The sequence below is a fragment of the Salvelinus fontinalis genome, unplaced genomic scaffold, assembly GCF_029448725.1.
Source record: "Salvelinus fontinalis isolate EN_2023a unplaced genomic scaffold, ASM2944872v1 scaffold_0017, whole genome shotgun sequence".
NCBI lineage: Eukaryota > Metazoa > Chordata > Actinopteri > Salmoniformes > Salmonidae > Salvelinus > Salvelinus fontinalis.
This window is the reverse complement of record NW_026600226.1, coordinates 981196-1000452: the sequence shown is the minus strand read 5'-3', so window position 1 is coordinate 1000452 and position 19257 is coordinate 981196. Positions and strand designations below refer to the sequence as shown.

The window sequence follows — 19257 nt, the reverse complement described above, 5'->3', positions numbered from 1 at the left end:
TTCCTGTATAAACAACAAGCAGTACAGGAGCTGTTCCTGTGTAAACAACAAGCAGTACAGGAGCTGTTCCTGTATAAACAACAAGCAGTACAGGAGCTGTTTCCTGTATAAACAACAAGCAGTACAGGAGCTGTTTCCTGTATAAACAACAAGCAGTACAGTAGCTGTTTCCTGTATAAACAATAAGCAGTACAGGAGCTGTTTCCTGCGTAAACAACAAGCAGTACAGGAGCTGTTTCCTGTGTAAACAACAAGCAGTCCAGTAGCTGTTTCCTGTGTAAACAACAAGCAGTACAGGAGCTGTTTCCTGTATAAACAACAAGCAGTACAGGAGCTGTTTCCTGTATAAACAACAAGCAGTACAGGAGCTGTTTCCTGTATAAACAACAAGCAGTACAGGAGCTGTTTCCTGTGTGAACAACAAGCAGTACAGGAGCTGTTTCCTGTGTAAACAACAAGCAGTACAGGAGCTGTTTCCTGTATAAACAACAAGCAGTACAGGAGCTGTTTCCTGTATAAACAACAAGCAGTACAGGAGCTGTTTCCTGTATAAACAACAAGCAGTACAGGAGCTGTTTCCTGTGTGAACAACAAGCAGTACAGGAGCTGTTTCCTGTGTAAACAACAAGCAGTACAGGAGCTGTTTCCTGTGTAAACAACAAGCAGTACAGGAGCTGTTTCCTGTATAAACAACAAGCAGTACAGGAGCTGTTTCCTGTGTAAACAACAAGCAGTACAGGAGCTGTTTCCTGTGTAAACAACAAGCAGTACAGGAGCTGTTTCCTGTATAAACAATAAGCAGTACAGGAGCTGTTTCCTGTGTAAACAACAAGCAGTACAGTAGCTGTTCCTGTATAAACAACAAGCAGTACAGGAGCTGTTCCTGTATAAACAACAAGCAGTACAGGAGCTGTTTCCTGTATAAACAACAAGCAGTACAGGAGCTGTTTCCTGTATAAACAACAAGCAGTACAGGAGCTGTTTCCTTTGTTCTCCATGTGTTCTGTCAGACCCAACTTCAACCAGCAGAACCTCCAGGGTGGGTTCCACAACAAGAACCCTCTTCGCCAGAACCAGAAGGCGTCGTTCGGGTCTAACACCAAGCTGGCGGTCCGTCAGATCCCCCAGGGACTCAACAACATCTCCAAGCTCAACGAACACTTCAGCAAGTTCGGCACTATCGTCAACCTGCAGGTTAGAGTGATTGGCTAACGATACCTTTCTGCTTTAAGCTTTTTTAGCATTATTGGCACACTACTTTCTATTTAGTGCACTACTTCTTAGTGAGGTGAGGGTTAACATAACCCTATCTTCCGTGCTTCCTCTCTTGCTCCTTCCTCCCTCCCCCTGCTCACCCTCCTTCCTGTCTTCCTTCCTCTCCTCTCTCTCTCCTCTCTCTGTCTGTGTCTCTCTCCTCTCTCTTTCTCTCCTCTCTCTCCTCTCTCTCTCCTTTCTCTGTCTGTGTCTCCCTCTCTCTCTCCTCCTCACTCTCTCCTCTCTCTCCTTTCTCTGTCTGTGTCTCTCCTCCTCGCTCTGTCTCCTCTCTCTCTCCTCTCTCTCCTCCTCGCTCTGTCTCCTCTCTCCTCTCTCTGTCTGTGTCTCTCTCTATCGCTCTCTCTCCTCTCTCCTGTCTCTGTCTCTGTCTCTCTCCTCTCTCCTGTCTCTGTCTCTGTCTCTCCTCTCTATCTCTCTCTCCTCTTTCTCTGTCTATCTCCCTCCTCTCTCTCTCCTCCTCACTCTCTCCTCTCTCTCCTTTCTCTGTCTGTGTCTCTCCTCCTCGCTCTGTCTCCTCTCTCTCTCCTATCTCGGTGTCTATCTCTCTCTCCTCTCTCTCTCCTCTCTCTCTCCTCACTCTCTCCTCTCTCTCCTTTCTCTGTCTGTGTCTCTCTCTATCGCTCTCTCTCCTCTCTCCTGTCTCCTGTCCCTGTCTCTCTCCTCTCTCTGTCTCTCTCCCCCCTCTAGGTAACCTATGGTAATGACCCGGAGGGGGCCCTGATCCAGTTTGACAGTCATGAGGAGGCTAAGCGTGCTCTGCAGAGTCCTGAGGCCGTTCTCAACAACCGCTTTATTCGAGTCCTCTGGCACTGTGAGGACGGGATGGGACCGCAGGGAATGGGACCGCAGGGAATGGGACCGCAGGGAACGGGGCCGCAGGGACAGCAACACCATCAACCACAGTCACTCATGGTAAGTCTACATCCCAAATATGGCAGCCTATTCCCTTTTAAAAGTGCACTATTTTTCTACCAGAGCCCAATGGACCCCGGTCAAAAGTGGTGCACTTGGATTTAGGAAGCACCTTTCAGCCATTTTGTCCAATGGTCATTCATTTATTAGTGGCCTCAGATGCAGAGTTATTCCTGCTGGTCGGGGCGTACTGCAACACAGTTGGTCTTCTGTTATGTCGTTGCCCTGGCCTGTTGTCGTTGCCCTGGCCTGTTGTCGTTGCCCTGGCCTGTTGTCGTTGACCTGGCCTGTTGTCGTTGACCTGGCCTGTTGTCGTTGACCTGGCCTGTTGTCGTTGACCTGGCCTGTTGTCGTTGACCTGGTCTGTTGTCGTTGACCTGGCCTGTTGTCGTTGACCTGGCCTGTTGTCGTTGACCTGGCCTGTTGTCGTTGCCCTGGCCTGTTGTCGTTGCCCTGGCCTGTTGTCGTTGACCTGGCCTGTTGTCGTTGACCTGGCCTGTTGTCGTTGACCTGGCCTGTTGTCGTTGACCTGGCCTGTTGTCGTTGACCTGGTCTGTTGTCGTTGACCTGGCCTGTTGTCGTCGACCTGGCCTGTTGTCGTCGACCTAGCCTGTTGTCGTTGACCTGGCCTGTTGTCGTTGACCTGGCCTGTTGTCGTTGACCTGGCCTGTTGTCGTTGACCTGGCCTGTTGTCGTTGACCTGGCCTGTTGCCGTTGACCTGGCCTGTTGCCGTTGACCTGGCCTGTTGCCGTTGACCTGGCCTGTTGCCGTTGACCTGGCCTGTTGCCGTTGACCTGGTCTGTTGCCGTTGACCTGGTCTGTTGCCGTTGACCTGGTCTGTTGTCGTTGACCTGGCCTGTTGCCGTTGACCTGGCCTGTTGCCGTTGACCTGGCCTGTTGCCGTTGACCTGGCCTGTTGCCGTTGACCTGGCCTGTTGCCGTTGACCTGGTCTGTTGCCGTTGACCTGGTCTGTTGCCGTTGACCTGGTCTGTTGTCGTTGACCTGGCCTGTTGTCGTTGACCTGGCCTGTTGTCGTTGACCTGGCCTGTTGTCGTTGACCTGGCCTGTTGTCGTTGACCTGGCCTGTTGTCGTTGACCTGGCCTGTTGTCGTTGACCTGGCCTGTTGCCGTTGACCTGGCCTGTTGCCGTTGTTGGCCATGTTTGTTTATTGTTGTTGTTGTTGTGTACTACAGCAGGTGCAGCAGCCAGCCACTAGTCTGAAACAGTCAGTCAAAGACCGTTTGGGCCCTCTGCCTGCTGACAGCTCAGAGCCCAACCAAGACTCCAGTGTTGCCTCTCAGAACGCCTTTAAATCCAACCTATCAGTGAAGGAGAGGCTGGGCTTCACCTCGAAACCAGGAAGTACACCTAGTGGACCGGCAGGAAAGGTGAGAATAAAAGTCCACTGTTTCAACAAATCTAAATATAGTTTTTGACTTGAGTTTCCCTTCTACTATAAGTCCCCAGTAATAATAACATGGACCTCCTCCAGGTGTTCTCCTATATAAGTCCCCAGTAATAATAACATGGACCTCCTCCAGGTGTTCTCCTATATAAGTCCCCAGTAATAATAACATGGACCTCCTCCAGGTGTTCTCCTATATACGTCCCCAGTAATAATAACATGGACCTCCTCCAGGTGTTCTCCTATATAAGTCCCCAGTAATAATAACATGGACCTCCTCCAGGTGTTCTCCTATATAAGTCCCCAGTAATAATAACATGGACCTCCTCCAGGTGTTCTCCTATATACGTCCCCAGTAATAATAACATGGACCTCCTCCAGGTGTTCTCCTATATAAGTCCCCAGTAATAATAACATGGACCTCCTCCAGGTGTTCTCCTATATAAGTCCCCAGTAATAATAACATGGACCTCCTCTCCTCCAGGTGTTCTCCTATATAAGTCCCCAGTAATAATAACATGGACCTCCTCCAGGTGTTCTCCTATATAAGTCCCCAGTAATAACAACATGGACCTCCTCCAGGTGTTCTCCTATATAAGTCCCCAGTAATAATAACATGGACCTCCTCCAGGTGTTCTCCTATATAAGTCCCCAGTAATAATAACATGGACCTCCTCCAGGTGTTCTCCTATATAAGTCCCCAGTAATAATAACATGGACCTCCTCCAGGTGTTCTCCTATATAAGTCCTCAGTAATAATAACATGGACCTCCTCCAGGTGTTCTCCTATATAAGTCCCCAGTAATAATAACATGGACCTCCTCCAGGTGTTCTCCTATATAAGTCCCCAGTAATAATAACATGGACCTCCTCCAGGTGTTCTCCTATATAAGTCCCCAGTAATAATAACATGGACCTCCTCCAGGTGTTCTCCTATATAAGTCCCCAGTAATAATAACATGGACCTCCTCCAGGTGTTCTCCTATATAAGTCCCCAGTAATAATAACATGGACCTCCTCCAGGTGTTCTCCTATATAAGTCCCCAGTAATAATAACATGGACCTCCTCCAGGTGTTCTCCTATTTAAGTCCCCAGTAATAATAACATGGACCTCCTCTCCTCCAGGTGTTCTCCTATATAAGTCCCCAGTAATAATAACATGGACCTCCTCCAGGTGTTCTCCTATATAAGTCCCCAGTAATAATAACATGGACCTCCTCCAGGTGTTCTCCTATATAAGTCCCCAGTAATAATAACATGGACCTCCTCTCCTCCAGGTGTTCTCCTATATAAGTCCCCAGTAATAATAACATGGACCTCCTCCAGGTGTTCTCCTATATAAGTCCCCAGTAATAATAACATGGACCTCCTCTCCTCCAGGTGTTCTCCACCTCTACGGGGCTGACTAAGACGGTGTACAACATGGCTGCTCTGAAAGCAGCCCAGAAGACTGCTCTGTTCGCTGGGGTCGCTGCTACAGAGGAGGCTATGAAGAATAAACAGGTAAGGATGGAGGGAGGAGAGGGAGGAGAGGAGGGAGGGATGGAGGAGAGGAGGGATGGATGGAGGAGAGAGTGGGAGGGAGGGATGGATGGAGGAGAGGGAGGGATGGAGGAGAGGGAGGGATGGAGGAGAGGGAGGGATGGAGGAGAGGGAGGGATGGAGGAGAGGGAGGGATGGAGGAGAGGGAGGGAGGGATGGAGGAGAGGGAGGGAGGTCGAGGTAGGAGAGGGAGGGGGAGAGGAAGGGAGGGATGGATGGAGGAGAGGGTGGGATGGATGGAGGAGAGGGAGGGATGGTTGGAGGAGAGGGAGGGATGGTTGGAGGAGAGGGAGGGATGGATGGATGGGAGGGAGGGATGGATGGGAGGGAGGGATGGAGGAGAGGGAGGGATGGAGGAGAGGGAGGGATGGAGGAGAGGGAGGGATGGAGGGGAGGGAGGGATGGAGGAGAGGGAGGGAGGGATGGAGGAGAGGGAGGGAGGGATGGAGGAGAGGGATGGAGGGATGGAGGAGAGGGAGGGAGGGATGGAGGAGAGGGAGGGAGGGATGGAGGAGAGGGAGGGAGGGATGGAGGAGAGGGATGGAGGAGAGGGAGGGAGGGATGGATGGAGGAGAGGCAGGGATGGATGGAGGAGAGGGAGGGATGGTGGTATGGAGGAGAGGGAGGGAGGAGAGGGATGGAGGGAGGAGAGGGATGGAGGGAGGAGAGGGATGGAGGGAGGAGAGGGATGGATGGAGGAGAGGGATGGATGGAGGAGAGGGAGGAGAGGGATGGAAGGAGGAGAGGAGGGAGGAATGGAGGAGAGGAGGGATGGATGGAGGAGAGAGTGGGAGGGAGGGAGGGATGGAGGAGAGGGAGGGATGGAGGAGAGGGAGGGATGGAGGAGAGGGAGGGAGGGATGGATGGAGGAGAGGGAGGAGAGGGATGGAGGAGAGGGAGGGATGGAGGAGAGGGAGGGATGGAGGAGAGGGAGGGATGGAGGGGAGGGAGGGATGGAGGAGAGGGAGGGAGGGATGGAGGAGAGGGAGGGAGGGATGGAGGAGAGGGAGGGAGGGATGGAGGAGAGGGAGGGAGGGATGGAGGAGAGGGAGGGAGGGATGGATGGAGGAGAGGGTGGGATGGATGGAGGAGAGGGAGGGATGGTTGGAGGAGAGGGAGGGATGGTTGGAGGAGAGGGAGGGATGGTTGGAGGAGAGGGAGGGATGGTTGGGAGGGATGGATGGAGGAGAGGGAGGGATGGAGGAGAGGGAGGGATGGAGGAGAGGGAGGGATGGAGGAGAGGGAGGGAGGGAGGAGAGGGAGGGATGGAGGGGAGGGAGGGATGGAGGAGAGGGAGGGAGGGAGGGAGGAGAGGGATGGAGGGAGGAGAGGGATGGATGGATGGGAGGGATGGATGGAGGAGAGGGAGGAGAGGGATGGAAGGAGGAGAGGGATGGATGGATGGGAGGGATGGATGGAGGAGAGGGAGGGATGGATGGAGGAGAGGGAGGGAGGGATGGAGGAGAGGGAGGGAGGGATGGAGGAGAGGGAGGGAGGGATGGAGGAGGAGAGGGAGGGTGGCAGGAGGATAGGGTGGGTGGGAGGAGGAGGAGGAGAGGGAGGGAGGAGGAGAGGGTTGGACTAAGGAGGAATAGGTGGATGGATGGAGGAGAGGGAGGGATGGATGGAGGAGAGAGATGGAGGGGGGTGAGGGATGGATGGATGGAGGAGAGGGAGGGAGGGATGGATGGAGGAGAGGGAGGGATGGATGGAGGAGAGAGATGGAGGGGGGTGAGGGATGGATGGATGGAGGAGAGGGAGGGAGGGATGGATGGAGGAGAGGGAGGGAGGGATGAAGGGATGGAGGAGAGGGAGGGATGAAGGGATGGATGGATGGAGGAGAGGGAGGGAGGGATGGAGGAGAGGGAGGGAGGGAGGGATGGATGGAGGAGAGGGATGGATGGATGGATGGAGGAGAGGGAGGGATGGATGGATGGAGGAGAGGGATGGAGGAGAGGGAGGGATGGATGGAGGAGAGGGAGGGATGGATGGAGGAGAGGGAGGGATGGAGGAGGAGAGGGAGGGTGGCAGGAGGAGGAGAGGGTTGGACTAAGGAGGAATAGGTGGATGGATGGAGGAGAAGGTGGGTGGGTGACAGGAGGAGGAGAAGGTGGGTGGCAGGAGAAGAAGGTGGGTGGGTGGTAGGAGGAGAAGGTGGATGGGTGGCAGGAGGAGGGGAGGGTGGGACTAAGGAGGAAGAGATGGATGGAGGAGAAGGTGGGAGGCTGGAAGGGGAAGGTGGGAGGGAGGGATGGAGGAGAGGGAGGGAGGGATGAAGGGATGGATGGATGGAGGAGAGGGATGGATGGATGGATGGAGGAGAGGGAGGGAGGGAGGGATGGAGGAGAGGGAGGGAGGGATGGAGGAGAGGGAGGGAGGGATGGAGGAGAGGGATGGATGGAGGAGAGGGATGGATGGAGGAGAGGGAGGGATGGAGGAGAAGGTGGGGGGCTAGAAGGAGGAGAAGGTGGGGGGCTGGAAGGGGGGAAATAAGGGTTAGGGAAGAGGTGTCATGTTCTTTCATCTCTAATCCTGTAAGGAGACTTCTGGGAAAAGAGTCTGAACGTAACAGTTGGCTCTATGTAGCTTTTCCAGACGCTCAGAGCACTTTACCGTGGTTGTGGACGAGGTGAATTACCACTTTAATATCCCCCTGACAGGAAGCCCTGCGGCTCCAACAGGAAATGAGGAAAAAGAAGCAGGAAATCCTGGAGAAACACATCGAGACTCAGAAGGTGAGTTTTTTTTCCTCCATAGAGAATGATAGAGATCTCTAGTGGCCAACAGGAGGTTTTAAACATGGGTAGCTCCATTAAGGGCTTCCAACTATCATGGGCAGCGCCATTAAGGGCCTCCACCACGCTTCTGCCATTTTAAAGTAGTCAACGACGTGGGGTTTTCCTATGGGTTGTAGCCCTGCCCATGTTGTCACCAACGCTGGAAACGGCACATATATAGAAAGATGAGTCCTCTATCTATCTCTATGGTTTTACCTCACCAGTGGCTCAATTAATCTATCCTTGATTCCTCTCTCCTTGATTCCTCTCTCCTTTCCTTCTCAAAACCCATTGAAGAAGAAGGTCTGAGGTAGAGGAGATGAGGTGGCCATGTTAAATGAATCCCTCTCTAGTCCCTAGAAGGTTGCTAGTATCATGTTGTTTTTTCATCCTCTCTCTCTCGTACTTCCACGATCCAGCTGTTGATCTGTAAACTGGAGACGAACAAGACGATGAAGGCAGAAGACAAGGCAGTGATCATGACGACGCTGGGAACACTCACCAAGAGTATTACTAAACTACAGCAAGAGATTAAAGGGATCTCTAACCCGTCTGGAGTACGGGGGGCGCCCAAGAGCAAGGCTCAGGTACACACACACACACACACTATAACTCCAATCATCGTGATTTATTTAAACACTAATGTGTAATTTAACCAATATAACAAACCCAACTTTCTGAAGAGGCGATAACGGCAGGGGAAATGCCTCCTGTCTGTGTTTGTGTCGAGGCCTCAACATCCAGAGGAGGTTTGGGAAACTCTCTGTGCCAGTCCATCATCCCCGTCTTGGACCAGTATAAAAATATATATATATATATATATATATATATATATATATATATTCTAAATGATGCTATTTTTAATCTAGCCTATATAATTGATATTAAAAAACAGCCTATAGATAATCTGTCAGGTAGAGAGAGAGAGAGGAGGGGGGGGGGGGGCAGCTCTCAAACAGCCTATAGATAATCTGTCAGGTGGGGGTGGGCAGGTCTCAAACAGCCTATAGATAATCTGTCAGGTGGGGGGGAGGGGGGGGCAGCTCTCAAACAGCCTATAGATAATCTGTCAGGTGGGGAGGAGGGGGGGGGGCAGCTCTCAAACAGCTTATAGATAATCTGTCAGGTGGGGAGGAGGGGGGGGCAGCTCTCAAACAGCCTATAGATAATCTGTCAGGTGGGGAGGAGGGGGGGGGCAGCTCTCAAACAGCTTATAGATAATCTGTCAGGTAGAGAGAGGGGGGGGGGGGGGCAGGTCTCAAACATAGGCTGCTCTGGATCCTGGTTAGGACAGGTAGGCTGCTCTGGATCCTGGTTAGGACAGGTAGGCTGCTCTGGATCCTGGTTAGGACAGGTAGGCTGCTCTGGATCCTGGTTAGGACAGGTAGGCTGCTCTGGATCCTGGTTAGGACAGGTAGGCCGCTCTGGATCCTGGTTAGGACAGGTAGGCTGCTCTGGATCCTGGTTAGGACAGGTAGGCCGCTCTGGATCCTGGTTAGGACAGGTAGGCTGCTCTGGATCCTGGTTAGGACAGGTAGGCTGCTCTGGATCCTGGTTAGGACAGGTAGGCTCCTCCGGATCCTGGTTAGGACAGGTAGGCTCCTCTGGATCCTGGTTAGGACAGGTAGGCTGCTCTGGATCCTGGTTAGGACAGGTAGGCTGCTCTGGATCCTGGTTAGGACAGGTAGACTGCTCTGGATCCTGGTTAGGACAGGTAGGCTGCTCTGGATCCTGGTTAGGACAGGTAGGCCGCTCTGGATCCTGGTTAGGACAGGTAGGCTGCTCTGGATCCTGGTTAGGACAGGTAGGCCGCTCTGGATCCTGGTTAGGACAGGTAGGCCGCTCTGGATCCTGGTTAGGACAGGTAGGCCGCTCTGGATCCTGGTTAGGACAGGTAGGCCGCTCTGGATCCTGGTTAGGACAGGTAGGCTGCTCTGGATCCTGGTTAGGACAGGTAGGCCGCTCTGGATCCTGGTTAGGACAGGTAGGCCGCTCTGGATCCTGGTTAGGACAGGTTGGCTCCTCTGGATCCTGGTTAGGACAGGTAGTATGCCAACCCATTTAGAAGAGGAGTCTGAAATGTTTTCTCTTGTCTGCGTCTCTCTCTCTCTGTCTCTCTGTCTCTCTGTCTGCCTGTCTGTCTCTGTCTGTCTGTCTCTGTCTGTCTGTCTCTCTGCCTGTCTCTCTGTCTGTCTGTCTCTCTGTCTCTCTGCCTGTCTCTTTGCCTGTCTCTCTGCCTGTCTGTCTGTCTGTCTGTCTGTAGGCTCAGAAGGAGTTGCTGGACACAGAACTGGACCTCTATAAGAAGATCCAGTCTGGAGAAGATATCGTTCAGCTGAAGATCAGATACAAACAACTACAGTTAGAGGTACCGTTCAGATACAACTACAGTTAGAGGAACCGTTCAGATACAACTACAGTTAGAGGAACCGTTCAGATACAACTACAGTTAGAGGTACCGTTCAGATACAACTACAGTTAGAGGAACCGTTCAGATACAACTACAGTTAGAGGAACCGATCAGATACAACTACAGTTAGAGGAACCGTTCAGATACAACTACAGTTAGAGGAACCGTTCAGATACAACTACAGTTAGAGGTACCGTTCAGATACAACTACAGTTAGAGGAACCGTTCAGATACAACTACAGTTAGAGGAACCGTTCAGATGGAGATCAGATACAACTACAGTTAGAGGAACCGTTCAGATACAACTACAGTTAGAGGAACCGTTCAGATGGAGATCAGATACAACTACAGTTATAGGTACCGTTCAGATACAACTACAGTTAGAGGAACCGTTCAGATACAACTACAGTTAGAGGAACCGTTCAGCTACAACTACAGTTAGAGGTACCGTTCAGATACAACTACAGTTAGAGGAACCGTTCAGATACAACTACAGTTAGAGGAACCGTTCAGATACAACTACAGTTAGAGGAACCGTTCAGATACAACTACAGTTAGAGGAACCGTTCAGATACAACTACAGTTAGAGGAACCGTTCAGATACAACTACAGTTAGAGGTACCGTTCAGATACAACTACAGTTAGAGGTACCGTTCAGATACAACTACAGTTAGAGGAACCGTTCAGATACAACTACAGTTAGAGGTACCGTTCAGATACAACTACAGTTAGAGGAACCGTTCAGATACAACTACAGTTAGAGGAACCGTTCAGATACAACTACAGTTAGAGGAACCGTTCAGATACAACTACAGTTAGAGGAACCGTTCAGATACAACTACAGTTAGAGGTACCGTTCAGATACAACTACAGTTAGAGGAACCGTTCAGCTGGAGTTCAGATACAACTACAGTTAGAGGAACCGTTCAGATACAACTACAGTTAGAGGAACCGTTCAGATACAACTACAGTTAGAGGAACCGTTCAGATACAACTACAGTTAGAGGAACCGTTCAGATACAACTACAGTTAGAGGTACCGTTCAGATACAACTACAGTTAGAGGAACCGTTCAGATACAACTACAGTTAGAGGTACCGTTCAGATACAACTACAGTTAGAGGAACCGTTCAGATACAACTACAGTTAGAGGAACCATTCAGATGGAGATCAGATACAACTACAGTTAGAGGAACCGTTCAGATACAACTACAGTTAGAGGTACCGTTCAGATACAACTACAGTTAGAGGAACCGTTCAGCTGGAGATCAGATACAACTACAGTTAGAGGAACCGTTCAGATACAACTACAGTTAGAGGAACCGTTCAGATACAACTACAGTTAGAGGAACCGTTCAGATACAACTACAGTTAGAGGAACCGTTCAGATACAACTACAGTTAGAGGAACCGTTCAGACACAACTACAGTTAGAGGTACCGTTCAGATACAACTACAGTTAGAGGAACCGTTCAGCTGGAGATCAGATACAACTACAGTTAGAGGAACCGTTCAGATACAACTACAGTTAGAGGAACCGTTCAGATGGAGATCAGATACAACTACAGTTAGAGGAACCGTTCAGCTACAACTACAGTTAGAGGAACCGTTCAGATACAACTACAGTTAGAGGAACCGTTCAGATACAACTACAGTTAGAGGTACCGTTCAGATACAACTACAGTTAGAGGAACCGTTCAGATACAACTACAGTTAGAGGAACCGTTCAGATACAACTACAGTTAGAGGAACCGTTCAGATACAACTACAGTTAGAGGAACCGTTCAGATACAACTACAGTTAGAGGTACCGTTCAGATACAACTACAGTTAGAGGAACCGTTCAGATACAACTACAGTTAGAGGAACCGTTCAGATACAACTACAGTTAGAGGAACCGTTCAGATGGAGATCAGATACAACTACAGTTAGAGGAACCGTTCAGCTGGAGATCAGATACAACTACAGTTAGAGGAACCGTTCAGATACAACTACAGTTAGAGGAACCGTTCAGATGGAGATCAGATACAACTACAGTTAGAGGAACCGTTCAGATACAACTACAGTTAGAGGTACCGTTCAGATACAACTACAGTTAGAGGAACCGTTCAGATACAACTACAGTTAGAGGAACCGTTCAGATACAACTACAGTTAGAGGAACCGTTCAGATGGAGTTCAGATACAACTACAGTTAGAGGAACCGTTCAGATACAACTACAGTTAGAGGAACCGTTCAGATACAACTACAGTTAGAGGAACCGTTCAGATGGAGTTCAGATACAACTACAGTTAGAGGAACCGTTCAGATACAACTACAGTTAGAGGTACCGTTCAGATACAACTACAGTTAGAGGAACCGTTCAGATACAACTACAGTTAGAGGAACCGTTCAGATACAACTACAGTTAGAGGAACCGTTCAGATACAACTACAGTTATAGGTACCGTTCAGATACAACTACAGTTAGAGGAACCGTTCAGATACAACTACAGTTAGAGGAACCGTTCAGATACAACTACAGTTAGAGGAACCGTTCAGATACAACTACAGTTAGAGGAACCGTTCAGATACAACTACAGTTAGAGGAACCGTTCAGATACAACTACAGTTAGAGGAACCGTTCAGATGGAGTTCAGATACAACTACAGTTAGAGGTACCGTTCAGATACAACTACAGTTAGAGGTACCGTTCAGATACAACTACAGTTAGAGGAACCGTTCAGATACAACTACAGTTATAGGTACCGTTCAGATACAACTACAGTTAGAGGAACCGTTCAGATACAACTACAGTTAGAGGAACCGTTCAGATACAACTACAGTTAGAGGAACCGTTCAGATACAACTACAGTTAGAGGTACCGTTCAGATACAACTACAGTTAGAGGTACCGTTCAGATACAACTACAGTTAGAGGAACCGTTCAGCTGGAGATCAGATACAACTACAGTTAGAGGAACCGTTCAGATACAACTACAGTTAGAGGTACCGTTCAGCTGGAGATCAGATACAACTACAGTTAGAGGTACCGTTCAGATACAACTACAGTTAGAGGAACCGTTCAGATACAACTACAGTTAGAGGAACCGTTCAGATACAACTACAGTTAGAGGTACCGTTCAGATACAACTACAGTTAGAGGAACCGTTCAGACACAACTACAGTTAGAGGAACCGTTCAGCTGGAGATCAGATACAACTACAGTTAGAGGTACCGTTCAGATACAACTACAGTTAGAGGAACCGTTCAGCTGGAGATCAGATACAACTACAGTTAGAGGAACCGTTCAGCTGGAGATCAGATACAACTACAGTTAGAGGAACCGTTCAGATACAACTACAGTTAGAGGAACCGTTCAGATACAACTACAGTTAGAGGAACCGTTCAGATGGAGATCAGATACAACTACAGTTAGAGGAACCGTTCAGATACAACTACAGTTAGAGGAACCGTTCAGATACAACTACAGTTAGAGGTACCGTTCAGATACAACTACAGTTAGAGGTACCGTTCAGATACAACTACAGTTAGAGGTACCGTTCAGATACAACTACAGTTAGAGGAACCGTTCAGATACAACTACAGTTAGAGGAACCGTTCAGATACAACTACAGTTAGAGGAACCGTTCAGATACAACTACAGTTAGAGGAACCGTTCAGATACAACTACAGTTAGAGGAACCGTTCAGATACAACTACAGTTAGAGGAACCGTTCAGATACAACTACAGTTAGAGGAACCGTTCAGATACAACTACAGTTAGAGGAACCGTTCAGATACAACTACAGTTAGAGGAACCGTTCAGATACAACTACAGTTAGAGGAACCGTTCAGACACAACTACAGTTAGAGGTACCGTTCAGATACAACTACAGTTAGAGGAACCGTTCAGCTGGAGATCAGATAGACAGTTATAGTGAGTTGAAGGCTTCAACTGAAGGTCAGATTTGAGGCCTACCTCTATAACTGTAGTTGTCTGTCTGATTGATTCATCTATTTCTGATTTCTTCACCCATTTTATATACTGTCTGTTGTGTCTCTGTTCAACCACCAGGGGGTGCTGTCACTCTGTCAGATGTGTTTCTGCTGCATGGCTGTGTTTCATCTTTATATATGGTCTCTTCTAGATTGCTTCGTGTGTTGAGATAACATTGATCATCCTGTCGTTGTCCCCCTTCCTCTCCAGGCAGCTAAGAGGGGGATCCTGGCTCCAGGGCGGGGCAGAGGGTCCCATGCTAGAGGCCGTGGGGGCCTGAGGAGCAGGGGTAGGGGTAGGGGTGGCCGGGGTAGGGGTCTCCCTGTCCACTCTACGGTAGACCACAGACCTAAAGCCCTGGAGATCTCTGGCTTTACTGAGACCGACCTCCAGGATCTGCTGCCACACTTTGCTGTGAGTTGAGCTTCTTCAGCTAGTTTTAATGAACCCTGTCTGGTTTTAAACTAGTTTTATTCAACCCTGTCTGGTTTAAACTAGTTTTATTCAACCCTGTCTGGTTTAAACTAGTTTTATTCAACCCTGTCTGGTTTAAACTAGTTTTAATGAACCCTGTCTGGTTTAAACTAGTTTTAATGAACCCTGTCTGGTTTAAACTAGTTTTAATGAACCCTGTCTGGTTTTAAACTAGTTTTAATGAACCCTGTCTGGTTTAAACTAGTTTTAATGAACCCTGTCTGGTTTAAACTAGTTTTAATGAACCCTGTCTGGTTTAAACTAGTTTTAATGAACCCTGTCTGGTTTAAACTAGTTTTAATGAACCCTGTCTGGTTTAAACCAGTTTTAATGAACCCTGTCTGGTTTAAACTAGTTTTAATGAACCCTGTCTGGTTTTAAACTCGTTTTAATGAACCCTGTCTGGTTTTAAACTAGTTTTATTGAACCCTGTCTGGTTTTAAACTCGTTTTAATGAACCCTGTCTGGTTTTAAACTTGTTTTATTGAACCCTGTCTGGTTTTAAACTTGTTTTATTGAACCCTGTCTGGTTTTAAACTTGTTTTAATGAACCCTGTCGGGTTTAAACTAGTTTTAGTGAACCCGGTCTGGTTTAAACTAGTTTTAGTGAACCCGGTCTGGTTTATATGAATTACATTTTGACAGTTTGTTGGAGGTCTTTATGTGATGTTTTTGGGGAAAATAGAAAATAACTGTTGAATTGTTGAAAACAAAATGGTTGTCAGCAGTGCTCTGATGTCCGTCCCAGATCAGACTCTGGGACTAAGAGACCAGTGTGTTTTTACCTTCCTCCATCTTTCATCTTATTCCGTCTTGTTGTTTGCCCTTTTCTTCTCAAGCAATTTGGCGAGTTGGAGGATTGCCAGATAGATGAGGCATCCTGTCTGGCTGTCATCACCTACAGGAGCCGACCAGAGGCTGAACAGGTAAAGGGTTAAACACCATTCAACCCAGGGCTGGAACGCTGGACGTTTTGAACCCCAGGGCTGGACGTTTTGAACCCCAGGGCTGGACGTTTTGAACCCCAGGGCTGGACGTTTCGAACCCCGGCGCTGGACGTTTCGAACCCCGGCGCTGGACGTTTCGAACCCCGGCGCTGGACGTTTCGAACCCCGGCGCTGGACGTTTCGAACCCCGGCGCTGGACGTTTCGAACCCCGGCGCTGGACGTTTCGAACCCCGGCGCTGGACGTTTCGAACCCCGGCGCTGGACGTTTCGAACCCCGGCGCTGGACGTTTCGAACCCCGGCGCTGGACGTTTCGAACCCCGGCGCTGGACGTTTCGAACCCCGGCGCTGGACGTTTCGAACCCCGGCGCTGGGCGTTTCGAACCCAGCGCCTCAACGCTGGCCAGTCATTCTCCACCTCGTTCTCATATGTCTTCCCCTCTCTCCCTTCCTCTTCTCCTTTTCCCCGGTGTTCCCCTCTCTCCCTTCTCCCTCCCGTAGGCGGCGCTGCACGGTGTTCGTCTGAACAGCTGCGATCTGCGTCTGTCCTGGCACAAGCCTGCCGTCTTCCTGACCTCCCAGGAGCCTGATGAGCAGGAGGCAGATCATGACGAGGTGAAGGAGATGTGATTTCGCCAGTTATGGACTACAATATGTTACTAATGGTTCTGAAAGGGTGTTTGCAGGATGATTGTGTGGGGCTCAGCGCTTCACAGCTAAGGCTTTCTCCGAGGCCACGTGAATCCGATGAAAATGAGACGATGGGAGGCAAAAAAAGAAAAACATGTACAGTATTTTTTTTGGTCTCTTTATTAGCCTGAGGCCTCAGGATCTTCCGCCGCTCTGTCGTACGCTACGTTCTTCAGTCTGAGACTGCCGTCGTTGAGGTCCTTTTGTGGTGACGAGGGACAGGAGAAGTCGTACCGGACTTAAGTCCTCAGTCGATTATGGATCGTCTCTAACCGATCAGAGTATCCAAAGCCAAAATGAAAGACTTTTCAAACCACAGCTTTACCCAACGTGTTGTTCTGGCTGTGTCTCAAACCCCATTCGTTTCTGGACCAATCAGACAGTGCCCAATGTGTTGGCTTTCCAGCGAAGGCTTGTGGAGGTACTCCGTTTCAGACTCAGTGAGGATGAAGAGGGTAGCATAACGGTACTCCGTTTCAGACTCAGTGAGGATGACGAGGGTAGCAGGTAGCATAACGGTACTCCGTTTCAGACTCAGTGAGGATGACGAGGGTAGCAGGTAGCATAACGGTACTCCGTTTCAGACTCAGTGAGGATGAAGAGGGTAGCAGGTAGCATAACGGTACTCCGTTTCAGACTCAGTGAGGATGAAGAGGGTAGCAGGTAGCATAACGGTACTCCGTTTCAGACTCAGTGAGGATGAAGAGGGTAGCAGGTAGCATAACGGTACTCCGTTTCAGACTCATTGAGGATGAAGAGGGTAGCAGGTAGCATAACGGTACTCCGTTTCAGACTCATTGAGGATGAAGAGGGTAGCAGGTAGCATAACGGTACTCCGTTTCAGACTCATTGAGGATGAAGAGGGTAGCAGGTAGCATAACGGTACTCCGTTTCAGACTCAGTGAGGATGAAGAGGGTAGCAGGTAGCATAACGGTACTCCGTTTCAGACTCAGTGAGGATGAAGAGGGTAGCATAACGGTACTCCGTTTCAGACTCAGTGAGGATGAAGAGGGTAGCAGGTAGCATAACGGTACTCCGTTTCAGACTCAGTGAGGATGAAGAGGGTAGCAGGTAGCATAACGGTACTCCGTTTCAGACTCAGTGAGGATGAAGAGGGTAGCATAACGGTACTCCGTTTCAGACTCAGTGAGGATGAAGAGGGTAGCAGGTAGCATAACGGTACTCCGTTTCAGACTCATTGAGGATGAAGAGGGTAGCAGGTAGCATAACGGTACTCCGTTTCAGACTCAGTGAGGATGACGAGGGTAGCAGGTAGCGTAACGGTTGAGATCGTTTGATCGTTTGATCGTTTGATCAACCCGAAAGGTTGCTGGGTCGAATCCCCGAGACGACACTAGGTGAATAATCTCTGTGCCCTTGAGCAAGGCACTTACCCCTAATTTCTCCTGTAAGTCTCTCTGGATAAGAGTGTCTGCTGAATGACTCCAAATGTAAAGAAACTACCGTGCTGTGGGCGTAACATTTGGCCAGATCAAAGAGTTTAGGATAGCCAGAGATCTTTCTACCTTTTTTGTCATTCATTATAAAAGTGTTTGTCTCACCCCCCATCTTGTCCCTTTTTTTGTAGTTCCAGGAAGAGTCGCTGATTGATGATGCGTTGCTCCAGGACGACGACGAGGAGGATGACGACAACGAACCCCGCCCCTGGCGCAGATGAAGACGGCACCTGATTGGACAAATGTTACCGCAATTTTTATTTTTTATTTTTTTGCTTTGCAGTTTCTGATTGGCTGTTTGTTTGTTTTTTTAAACTACTAGACGTATTTCACAATAGGTCAGAACCTAAACAGCTAATTCATTCTGTTGTGGCGATTCAGAAGATTACTAGACAAAGTCACGTGGGAGTTTTATGTAAATATAGTGTTTTGTTCTTCCCTACTTTTGTAAAAGTAGTTTAACAGGAAGATTGGTAACAGTTTTATTTTTTGTTTATCGGGTTGAAATGAAATGATACTAGATTACTTTAGAAAAAAATGTGGGCGTTGACTTGCTCAGATAAAAACGATGACATAAAGAGCCCATGTTGAAACACTGTGCGATGTTTAAAACGATGAGAAATCGCAGAATGGTGATTTTACTAAATGACTGAAGAGTTTGACTGTGTGATATTAGGTGGCTTCTTGTGTAAATATTTTCCGTCTGGATTTTAATGATTTGTATGACAGCTTTGCTTCGGGATTCTTTCTTGGGATTTATTTTGAAATGTCAAAAAAATAAAAAAATAAAGACTTCAAATGGTCAAAAAAAAAATCTGCTGCAAAAAAAAAAAATCCAGGAAAAAGCCTGCAGCTGTGATGGCATTGATGAAACAAAACCAGCTGAAAAAACATCCCACAGAAAGAGCTGACAAAATAAAGACCATTAAAAAAATAAAAAATTGTTTCACAAAAAGAGCAAATTTCCATATGGTTTTCCATTTACCATTAAAAAAAAATCGGAAGGCAAGAACTATTTTCCATGTCCACACTTGGTGAGGCTCGGTGTCAGAAAGATGGTCTGGTGTCTCCGTAATGGTAAGTTCTGGTTATCTCTTGGTGTGGTATCTCCGTAACGGTAAGTTCTGTTTATCTCTTGGTATCGTTTCTCCGTAATGATAAGTTCTGTTTATCTCTTGGTATGGTTTCTCCGTAATGATAAGTTCTGGTTATCTCTTGGTATGGTATCTCTGTAACGGTGAGCTGTATGGTTATCTCTTGGTATGGTATCTCTAACGGTGGTTATCTCTTGGTATGGTGAGCAGTGTGGTTCTCTTGGTCTGGTTTCTCCGTAATGGTGAGCTGTGTGGTTATCTCTTGGTATGGTATCTCTGTAACGGTGGTTATCTCT

General features: G+C 48.6%; 1 protein-coding gene across 4 annotated transcripts in view; it reads left to right on the top strand.

The window, feature by feature from the left end:
• Positions 1 to 18808, top strand: part of LOC129842134 (RNA-binding protein 26-like) — a 34193-nt gene extending 15385 nt beyond the window's left edge. For 2 of the 4 annotated variants that reach the window (XM_055910538.1, XM_055910541.1), the window contains exons 11-21: positions 1011 to 1194; positions 1963 to 2187; positions 3387 to 3578; positions 4977 to 5099; positions 7799 to 7873; positions 8335 to 8502; positions 10179 to 10283; positions 14510 to 14713; positions 15613 to 15699; positions 16221 to 16334; positions 17999 to 18808. In XM_055910538.1, the coding sequence (XP_055766513.1) occupies positions 1011 to 1194; positions 1963 to 2187; positions 3387 to 3578; positions 4977 to 5099; positions 7799 to 7873; positions 8335 to 8502; positions 10179 to 10283; positions 14510 to 14713; positions 15613 to 15699; positions 16221 to 16334; positions 17999 to 18088 (1567 nt within the window). In that variant the 3' untranslated portion in view covers positions 18089 to 18808. Of the gene's footprint in view, positions 1 to 1010; positions 1195 to 1962; positions 2188 to 3383; positions 3579 to 4976; positions 5100 to 7798; positions 7874 to 8334; positions 8503 to 10178; positions 10284 to 14509; positions 14714 to 15612; positions 15700 to 16220; positions 16335 to 17998 lie in introns of all 4 variants that reach the window. The other 2 variants (XM_055910537.1, XM_055910540.1) reach the window with 1 other exon arrangement.
• Positions 18809 to 19257: the final 449 nt, after the last annotated feature.